The sequence below is a fragment of the Etheostoma cragini genome, chromosome 10 (assembly GCF_013103735.1).
Source record: "Etheostoma cragini isolate CJK2018 chromosome 10, CSU_Ecrag_1.0, whole genome shotgun sequence".
Taxonomy (NCBI): Eukaryota; Metazoa; Chordata; class Actinopteri; order Perciformes; family Percidae; genus Etheostoma; species Etheostoma cragini.
In genome coordinates, this window is record NC_048416.1 from 4485218 (window position 1) to 4496606 (window position 11389).

General features: G+C 37.4%; 1 protein-coding gene across 3 annotated transcripts in view; it reads left to right on the forward strand.

The window, feature by feature from the left end:
* Positions 1–2731: 2731 nt before the first annotated feature.
* irf2 (interferon regulatory factor 2) overlaps positions 2732–11389 on the forward strand; it is a 14290-nt gene continuing 5632 nt past the window's right edge. Inside the window, exons 1-5 of one of the 3 annotated variants that reach the window (XM_034883080.1) lie at positions 2732–2942; positions 5723–5815; positions 6164–6263; positions 7248–7424; positions 7967–8013. In XM_034883080.1, coding sequence (XP_034738971.1) covers positions 5729–5815; positions 6164–6263; positions 7248–7424; positions 7967–8013 — 411 coding nt within the window. In that variant the 5' untranslated portion in view covers positions 2732–2942; positions 5723–5728. Of the gene's footprint in view, positions 2943–2972; positions 3075–5722; positions 5816–6163; positions 6264–7247; positions 7425–7966; positions 8014–11389 lie in introns of those variants that run through there. The other 2 variants (XM_034883081.1, XR_004658149.1) reach the window with 2 other exon arrangements.

An 11389-nucleotide genomic window follows, 5' to 3' on the forward strand; every position in this document is an offset into this window, starting at 1 on the left:
GTCCTGAAAATGCTGGATTTAACCCTTGATGCACAGGGTTATGTGTTCTAGCTGTCACTCTTCTTTTTGTGTGTCTCTGGGTTGAAGGTTAAACCCTCCTATATGTAAACTGCAAACTATTGTGAGATCTAGAGTATTGGTATAGATAGATAGATAGATGTATATTGATCCCAAGAAAAATGGGAAATTACGGTGTTACAGTAGCAAAATCAGTCACAAAGCACATAATATAAATATAAATGAATTACTAGGAAAACTATACATACATACAATATACATGAAATAATAATATGAAGAAAATAAAAGAGATATTTGAATATGTACAGGATGTACAGTATGTTTTTTATCTATCTATATATTACTGCCTTTATGACCACTTTTGTTTTTGTAGCCCATCAGATTTACTGTTAAAGTAAGTTTCACTGTTTCCCCCTGCGGTGTGTGTGTTTGTATGTGTGTGTGTGTTTGTGTGTCAGAAAGAGATAACTCTGCAGGCCAGGGGGCTGTGCCCTATGACAGTTCATGTTCATAGGTGCATCCTGACATAGTTTACTTGTCTTTACTTTGTAAGTAGTTGCTTTTCAAACATCACATTTTCTGTTCCTGTAATTTCCAAAAAAAAGTTTCTTTTTGATGTAAAAAGAAAGGGTCACGTAGGGGCCAAAATGACCTTTCATTTCCATTTCTATCAATTCCATCAACATAACATCATCTGAAAATGAAAATAGCCTCAATTTAAGTTTGAGTACCTGAAATATATCTTGACTTATTTATTTATTTTTTAGTAGACACAGCAAAAGTATTTCACAGTAATAGTCAGGATATCAATCCCCTTGTTGAAACCTTTTCAAAATGTAGGATAGCATTTTTAGTCATGTACACGTTTTAAACAAACTGCAAGGGTGCATTTTTTGAGTCTAAAAAAGAAACTGACAAACTGAAAACTCTTGTTCAATTTCAACAAGGCATCAGTTCAGCGCATGCAAATAAGATGACAGACAATCATTTCCAAATAACTGCAGGTGGGGCGTCTAAACTCACGTACACAAAAGTTTCTGGTTTCGTTTCTAGTATAAGCTTTGCAGAAATGGATGGGGAGGGGGAGAGAAAGGGGAGAAGGAGAGTCAGGAAGTGAAAATAGAGTTCAGCTCAAAGATCGTCTATTCAGGGAACCTTGAAGACTTTAAAGATATGTGGTTGCCTTTCTTGCGCCTTGTAAAAGCCTGTGACATGTAAACTATAATTTATTTTTTTTTTTTCGTTCTTTTTGCTGATGGAGTGAGCATGGGGTTCTAGGGTGGGGGGTGGGGGGAGGCTGTGTTTGTTTGTTATTTGTTTTTATTTATGCTCTCTATTTTTTATGTTTGTCTTTACACATTCCTTCTTATGTATGTCTGGAAAACATTTAAAATTCAAATAAAGATATCTGTGAAAAAAATTCGAATTTTATAACCGTAAGACACGCTTTAAATACAAAATAAAACTATGAAAGGCAAGAAAAAAAAAAAAAAAAGATTGTCTATTGAAGTTGCCGTTAGTTTTCCACATGTCATGTGCTCCTATGGTAGTTAGACTCCCACACTCTACGTTTTGACTCAACCTCGCCTTACATATTTTCATTGGTAGGCATTTAGTGGTATTTGGCCACGGTGTTTTAGCTGTGTACAGTTGAAATATCAACCATGTTTTACAACTTCATATCCCATGGTGTGGATAGAAGAAACAGAAAGGAAAAACCAAACTGAGTTTGTGTTGTTACAGCAGCCAGGTCATAAAACTGTAAAAACACACTCAAAGAGGTATGTGCTAATGCAATAACAAAACAGAAATAACAACAAACATATTTAACTACATATGCATTTTATTTGAATAGCGTAGATGAGTATTGAGAGTTGTTATTATTATATTGTTGTGATTTTATAATACATTCGAAGGCCGCAGGGTCCTTTAATTTGACTAATTCTAGTAGACATAATGTTTTTTTAGCCTTTTTCACCCAAAACTCTTTATTAGGATTTTTTCAAAAACAACAATTTTCAGTAAAATTGAGATTTGTATACAGGACAAAAATAAGGTTAAAATATTTTTCAAAAAATATATACATATATATACAATATATAAATAAACAGTAATTATTTAAATTAAATAAAAAGGGACAATGAAGCATGCATAAAAGTAAGCCAAGTGTATGTGCATGGCTACCTACATACACATACATACTGTACATCCACAAACACATAGACCTAAATACACACACATATTCACTGCACTTATGGAAAACTGTTATTTGTGTAAAACAGATGCATAAAAAAACATAACATGGTCTTCATTGTGATGATTACATTACAACCACAATCCAGTTGAGTGTAAGTCAAAGGTGCAAAATATAATTTAAATTTTTATTTATTATTTAAAAAAATTTAAATAAATTTTTATATAAATAAAAATTAAACAAAAGAATGAAAGTGGAGTTATTAGCCTATGTTGCAGAGTTTAATGGTAGAAAGTTAAGACGGCCTAACGTTACTTTTAGGGGGACAGTGTAAAATCTGAAAAACAACCTCATTGCCAACACTGTTGCATTTATAGCACACGTTCTTATAAAGCATGAGAGGAGGGTTATGTTGAATTTTGTCATACCAAGAAATAAGAGCAGAGTGAGCCCTCTTCGTTCAGGTTTTTTGTGGAGCGCGCACGCTGCCAAGAGACTTCCGCGACGCTGCTCGCGCGCGTCACCCAACGCGAGAGAGGAGGGGGATTTCCAGCTCGAGCCCCCACTTCCCGAGCCAGCCGTTGTTTTGCTTTCGGTCTGGGCACAGAAACTGAAATAAACGACTACCACGCTTTTCTTTTTCTACAAAAAAAGACAAATACCTAATATAACTTCAGCTGCGTTTCGTGAAAGCAGGACTGTGAGGCTACAGGCCGTCCAAACTGAACAGGTAACATTTTATTTCCGCATATTAACACTGTTGACTTCCCACAGGACGACATGACGGATCCCCATCTCGCTGTGAATGCAAGTGAAAGTAGTAGCTAAGCTACTGTAGTTTTTCTCTGCCTTCGTTGATTAGGTACGGTATTTATTTTCACTTTTGGCTTGGTTGTTTTGGGTCAGCACGCTGGAACGTTATCTCCTGACTTGACCGTTTTTGTCGAAGTAAAGTGACGGGTTTTGTTAGTTTGACATTTTAAAAGTATTGTTTAGTTGTATTTTGTTATGTGAGGAAAAGTTAGCTTACGTGAACAAATCCATGTTGTATTCAGGTTTTCCTGCATGTGTTAGTTATTCAGAGTACTGTAAGAATTACGTTATTTAATTTCACTACAGGGAACGTTAACGTATTATGCGCTGCAACTTAAAAATGTGTTTTATTTGAAATGATATAGCTACTGTATATATTTTGACGGTTGAGGAAACGCTCTTCAAAGCCATACTAAAACTTAACGTCATGAATAATATAATTTGTAACGTACACATGCGTACCATAAGGCTTTGTGAGTTATAATTGTAATTACAGGGTTTAGCTATGATACAGACATCGTAAATATTAATTTCCTGGTAACTGGTGCTATCTACAAAGGATAGTAAATGTGACTCATTGTGTAATTTAAAAAAAACAAACAAAAAAACACATAGATTTATAACTAGCGGTCTGGTCTGACACTAGTTAAGGCTGAGTTAATAACTTATCCCCATGATTTACCTTTTGGAATGTTAACCCTAAAATTCATTCATGTTTTCCCTAATACATTTATGGCAAACTTCTGATTCAACATTTAACTATGATACTGTGCAGTATTTGTACCATAGACTGTATACATTTATACTACCACATTTTTAAAGTTATTGTTAGCCATATTAATATAGAACCAATGATATTACATTAGTGAACCTGCAACACTGTAAGCTGGATGCAGCTTGAAGTTTTAACCCTGTGGCTCAGAAGAAGGCACTGGCAAGGGAAAGTAATAATACCACACTGAAAGTGTTTTTCATTTATTATTTAAAATTTTTGTTTTGAGGGGTTTTCTACCTTTTAGTAGATAGGACAGCTAGTTGAGAAAGAGGGAAGGCATGCAGGAAATCGTCACAGGTTGGATTCAAACTCTAGACCTCTGCGTCACGGCATAAACCTCCAAGTATATGTGCGCCAGGCCACCACGCTGAAAGTTAAAAACTAAAATTCCTACATTGAAAATGTTACTTAAAAGTCATGTAAGTGTCATAAAGAAAAATGCTCACATTTTTGAAACTGGAAATGGTCAAAAGTGTTGTCTAATCATTTCAGCTGTAATTGTAGGCCTATGTACTGTTGGGTTGTTAAATGTTTAACAAAACATTGTATTTTCTAAACTAAATGTGTTTTGTGTGCAACACTCTTAATTTGTAAAGTAACTCAATCTATCAGAGTAATGTAGTGGAGTAAAAAGTCAACTATTTCTCTCTGAAATGTAGTGGAATAGAAAAGTAGTTGTATGAAAATAAAAGACTTAAGTAAAGTACAACTACCTCACATTCTTACTTAAGTACACTACATGAGTAAATGTAACCGGATACATTCCACTACTTAAAAAAATATTCGAGGCTGTGCTGTGTCATCTTGATTGACCTGTTAGGAGGCAGTGTGTGTGTTGTGTGCACGCGGAGTGTCAGACTCTCCGGCCGATCCAGCCCTTTAAGGACTTTGCTCCTATCAGACTGCAGGGATCATAACCCTGCTCTTAAACCATAAGGGCTGGGCTGCTCTCTGCTTTTTTTAATAGATAAACACGCTGTATTCATTAACTTGTTGTCCTGCCTCTTGTCTTCTAAAATATTTTACTTAAAATGTAATTTAATCAGATCAAACACGGCCAATATGCGGTTGTGGATAGCGGTGGCGTACACGGCTGCAGTTACAGCCACAGTGATAGTGCAAGTTTGCTGTCATAAACTTGTCGTGAGTTTTATCTTTACAACCGCAGACACAATGGAATCAACTCTCTCACATGGGTTGCTCACAGAGCATGGTTTTGTATGCAAAATACCCATAAGTGGTTGCTCCCTTTCATGATATTTGTATTGCTGCCTCGATTTGCAAAATCCCGAGATCAATCTTTTAGGATGCTTTGTTTTAAAGCTAGAGTGATAGTTGTATCCAATGAAAGTAGACCATTTTAGGAATCTGTGTCATGTTAAATAACGCTCCAAAGTTGGGCAATAGTTTGGTGAAGGATAATCTAACATGGGCAATTTCACAGATATTTGGCTTTAGGTACACCGTCTCTGCATCACACTCAACACTAAAGAAAGCACTATGCAACTGTTTTTAACCATGCACCAGGTTAGAGGCATCCATGTGCAAGTTACAGCACACCTTCTCTAAGAATCTCTTTTATATCCAAACAAAGTTGTTATTTTAAGTGAAATATCCCCAATCTAACTCATAGAGAATTGAATCAAATAGAATCGCAACCTTGTCAATCATAATCAAATCCATGTAGGAAATCAGTAGCGATACCCAGCCCTAGTCATAGAACACTGTAATAATGAACCTTTTTGAAGAAAATTCTTTGAATTGTTTGTAATCAGTTGTCAATAATACAGATGTTGCCCTCTATAATATACAGTACACACTTATACATGCTCATGTGTTTGTGTCTGAATGTGTGTGTTTGTGTGTGTCTGTGTGTGTGTGTGTGTGTGTGTGTGTGTGTGTGTGTGTGTGTGTGTTCACAGGAAACAATGCCAGTGGAGAGAATGAGGATGAGGCCGTGGCTCGAGGAACAGATCGACTCCTGTCAGATACCAGGACTCAAATGGGTTAACAAAGTAAGTGTACAGCTAGGGCTGCACAGTATGAAGAAAATATGCAATAACTTTGTTGATTATTGATATAACAATATTACTTGCAATAAGTAAATATATCATTAAGGTGTACTCAGTTCAGCATTTCTGCTGGTTTTAGTTTTCTGCTGAAATCCAACAAAATGCTCGTCGAATATGAAACAAATGAGACGAAAGTATTTCCGAAATGTTTTCATTAAACAAATTGAACATTGCATTGAATATAAAAATATTAACATATTTGGAAGCCCTAACTGATACGTACACACGCACACAGACACACACACACAAACCATTATATTTCAGCAGCTGACAAAATGTGAATTTCTCTAGGAAAAGAGGATCTTCCAGATCCCATGGATGCATGCAGCGCGTCATGGCTGGGACCTGGAGAAAGACGCTCCGCTCTTCATGAGATGGGCCATACATACTGGTAATACACACACATCTAACAGGGCTTCTCCTTTTCAGTGGTTTTCATTTTCATGCCTACCAGACACCACTTCTCTGTCTAAAATGAAAGAATCTTTTGATTCGCATTATACGTTTTAGGAAGATATCAAAATGACCAAGTTCCAGGTGTGTCCCATTCGGCGAGGCCGCTGAAAGTGTCTCAGCCTTTGTAAGGCAGCACAGAGCGTCCCGCCTCAGTTCAAAGGAAAATGTTTTCAAATCGGCTCGATTCTTCCCAGGAGGACGTCCCAGGTTCAGAAAAAGTTTACTAAAATGAAAAAGTCAGAAATTTAGAAAATGCCAGTGGAAAGAAATCTTTATTTTCAGTTCCACACTTTAGGAAAGCCGCTGAAACCGAAGCCTTTCAGCTATCAGCTGCAGTCTCCAGACGTAGCTAGTTGGTGATAAAGTCACCAGCAACACTTAGTTTGATGAGCAATTAATTCACTGATTCTGCAGTATTAAGTGTATTTATGAAATAAAAAAACTAAACATTTTTATTTAACCAGGTAAGCCAAGAAAAGCATAAGCGTGTAAGACAACATACAGTTTCACGTTCAAGACAGTACAAGAATACAGTATACAACAGGCTACATAAAGTGCAGTTTAAGTAGGCAAGTGAGGTGTAGGTAAGTTGATATATATTATAACCAGCAAGTCCACAGAGCAAAACTTACATAAAGTGTGTTCTCTTTTTAATTGTTTGAAGAAACAGGATTTGATCATACCAGCTTATGCCACCAAAAAGATGATAATAATAACCAATTAATAGTCTTATGTTAAAGTTTGTAACTTTGCATGTGTCTTGTGCGCATAAAAAAGCATACTTTTCATTTTGTTTAATCATTGCAGAGCAGTGGACTACTTTAAGAATAATTATATACTACATAAAATAGAATAATTATATACTATACCTGGAAACAAAAAAACACCTGGTCAATCTTCTGTTTCTTTGTGTGTGTAGGGAAATACCAGGCAGGCATCGACCGTCCAGACCCGAAGACGTGGAAGGCTAATTTCCGCTGTGCTATGAACAGCCTGCCAGACATCGAGGAGGTGAAGGATAAAAGCAACAAAAAGGGAACTAATGCCTTCAGAGTCTATAAGATGCTCTCCTCCTCCGAGAGAAACATGAAGAAAGGTGAGTGCTAGGCACATAAGAAGCTGGGTGACAAATGAGGGTCAGACAGATTCCTTTTAGGGGATAGAGGAACGAAGAGGGGTTGTGGGGGGGATACATCCAATCTGGGGCTGTCCAGACTGGATGTCCTCACTAGTGGAGAAAGTACCAGAGCTTTCTGTACGGTTCCTAAGAGTGTGCTGGGGAGAGATGTGTGTAAGTGGTTTATGGTGCTGGTATTTATACATTTGTTTATTTGATTCACAGTTTGTCTCTTTTGATATTATTTTTTGTTGTAGTGTTCAATATTGTTTTTACTGTGTCATCTTTTCTTGAATTCTGTCTGGGTGGGTGGTTTATGTTTCTGTATGTTCATCATAAAAGAAAGGTGAGTGCTGCTGCTGTGGTTAAGAACTTGAGTCACTTTTTCTAGATTTGATCATTTCTCTTGAACACACTTATTTATAATTCCATATTTACTTCATTGAGACCCTCGCCACGTATTTTGTTGCTTTTAAATCCTTTTCTGAAAGGTGTGTGTTTCTGTCTGTATGTCCATTTAGGAAAGAAGAAGACAGACAAGGAGGGGAGGCCCAAGGGAAATGAAGAGGTAGATAAACATGTAAAAGCCCTGTTCCACATGACACCGCCAGCCTGTGCAGGATAGAGTAGTGGTTTTTGTGGGCACATAACACACACATTTCTACTAAAGAGGTTGTTCAGATGTGAAAGGACTTTTTATTCAACATTATTAATGCAAAAAACGACAATATTGTCGTGGACGGTCAGTCTTTGTTAAGAAATGGAATAAAAAGCAAACACTATCAAAAACAATGAATAAAATGATAATTAAAAACCGAACGCAACCAAAACAATGAATAAAATATATGTAAACAAAATTGCTCTTCAAAAAATATTAATCATTAGGCTCATACACAAAGAGTGCCAGAGATTAAGCAGATGCCTATGTCAACAGGCCATATGCAAAAAAGCTTTTAAAAAATAATTCCTCCAGCATAAAGCTTTGTTCAAATAAAGTCAAGGTGAATTGTAGTCCATGTCCACAGCAGGGTGTGCACCAAGGATTTGAGTGAGAGAGAGAGAGAATTCCAACCAATCTGTTCTCTGGGAACACTGCACCGGATGATTGCGTTTGAGGTGCATATGCATGTTAGTTGTGTTGCCGTGTTTAGTTGCTACTGTTTGACAAATGCGACATACCGGCCCGCTCCGGCTAAGTGGTTCACCGCGGTCATTCAATATGAATCCGAAGTGCTCCCACACTGCAGCTTCCGCGTTTGGACATCTTTCTTCTTTTAGTCCTCCAACAGACACCATGCGGCTGACGAGTCACATGAGGACTCGCTCCTCGTTACGCTAAGGACCCGAGAGTGGTCATCCAGTCTCTGTGGTAGAGAGAGACGAGGCAAACAAACTAGCATCCAGATGGAGATTATTACTGCGGGAAAAATGAACAAGCTCATTTTTATTTGTCATGCGATTAATTGATTTATTGACTTTTGCGACAGGCCTAACAGCAGCATGATGGGAAATAATACCTCCAGAGAGTGTGTTTCTGATTTGTCACTCAGGCCTTGCAAAAAACAACAACATATTCCTCCCCTGGCTATTCTGGTCACACAGAGGTACTTAACTTAGAAATGTTGCAAATATTTCTAGAAATATTTAACTCTGTATTGCTTAGATTTGAGTGTAAAGTCAGAACTGAAGAAATGTTACTCTAAAAAACTGACTTATCTACTTATAAGTACACTTTCCCATACTGTATTTACTTCTAGAAACATTAAGGGTCCCATGGCATGAAAATTTCACTTTATGAGATTTTCTTGTTTTTCTTTTCTTTTACATCACATATAAATGCAACAACAAAGGAAAAAACGAAAAAAAGCAGACCAAACACCGTACGCAAACACAACCAGAGCAGATATACACAACGTATCCACACCCCCTCCCCACAACAAAAGGATCACCTAACCCTAACAGTTATGGGAAATAAACACAAAACCAAGGTCAAAACAAAAAAGATTTTTAGAATATGTATGTGCACCTTAGCACACCTTCACACATATTGAAGAAACAAATCATGAGGAAAAATAAATAAATAAATAAAAACAGCCACAGTAACAGTCAGATCAGTTCATCACTCCCCCATCACTTTGTATGTTTTCATTTTCCAGGAAATTATAAAACACTTTCCAAATACTCTGATCGATCCTGTTTTTTTGTAGAACGCCACAGACGTTTTTTTCCATGACCTAGAAATGTACCTTTTAGCCTCCAAAAGGCACATACTAATTAAAGATTTTTTTACTTTTGGCTATCGCAAAAATTGACAGGGTAAATATTTAGGATACATAGCTTAGTACATGACCAACAACGTTTAGGACCTTTCTCCAGAAGCGAACAGCTCCACATACAATGAAACAATGGCTCCTTCTGATGGCTACATTTAATGCACATGTCGGGAACATTGGGGTTAAAGTGGTGCAGCTTTATAGCAGTGATATACTGTCTACTTAACCACTTGTATTGTAACAATATAGTTATGTAGAGTGTGGGTTTAACGATAAAGATAACGATAAGCAAAGTCCTCATATTTTGGAAGCCCTGTCTACTCTGTACAAATCCACTCTGGTCCAAATGGACCAGTTGAGGTAAGACAGGCTCCAACCTCCTCGCCAGCACTTTGCCTAAAATCTTAAGGTCAAAATTTAGAAGTGAGATTGGTCTATAAGAACCACATTGAGTTGGCGACTTTCCAGGCTTCAGTAACAGGAAAAAATATTGCTGTGTTTAGCAAAGGAGGTTGGGATCCCTCATCAAATGATTCCTTGTACATATCAAGCAGGGGCGATATTGAGTTACAGTTAAACATTTTATATATTTCAATTGGAATTGCATCTGGCCCTGGTGTTTTACCTCCCCCCAAGCCGGATATGGCCTCAGATACTTCACCAATCTCTAGGTTGCGGTATAACAATTATTTATCCACTAGGTCAAAATTAAGTGTATCCAAGAAATCCTTTTGCACAGTTGGGGCCGACCCTAAGTATTCAGAGTCATGTAAGTTCCAGTAGAAACATTGAAATGTGTCTTTATCTCTTTGGGATCTGAAGTTGTATCTCCTTTATCTGTCAAGATGGAGTTTATTGCCCTCTCGGCTTGCATCTGCGCCAGCAAGTAACTTACCAGCCCTCTCTCTTTGCTCATAATACGATTGTTTTAATCTCATCAAGCTTTTTGTCACCTTTTTTTGTAGACAAAACGATATACCTTGCTTTCAATTTGTTAACAAAAAAATGTAAAACATATAATTTGGCATCTCAGGAAGGCTTTAAATGCTTCCCACCTCATAGCTGCAGTTTGGTTTGGTTATGCAGTCTGGTTAGTATTGCTTTCAAAATATAAATCTGTTTGTCTACCAATATACTTTATTGTATAAAGTTTGGGTTCCTAAACCAGAGTGACTGGAGCCGTCCCCTAGGGTGGGAGCGTGTCACATTTGAAAGTTTAATAAGAAGTGAGGTCGGAGCGTGGTCCGAGATTAGGAGGAGTCAACTCTACTGAGATCAAATAATATTCAATTCAAGAAACGTTCTGATGAGTACTGGAGTAACAAGAAAATGTTCTCTGGATAGAGTATTTACATCTCCGTACATCTACTAGATTAAAGTCTTTTTTGCATTGAAGCAGCTCCTTTCTTGTCAAGGGTTGAGAGGGGTCAACACCGGTGGATCTGTCCGATTCAGGTTGGAGTGTACAATTAAAGTCTCCACCTATGATGAATTGGCCAGGCAAAGCAGTCAACGTCAAGAAGAGCTGTCTAAAGAACAATTATCTATATTTGTCCTGTATATATTATCCATCCATGCATCCATTCATCCATCCGTCTGTCTTTGTCCGCTTATCCGGTATCGGGTCGCGGGGGGCGCAGCTCCAGTATACATTAACCAAATTTATTCTGA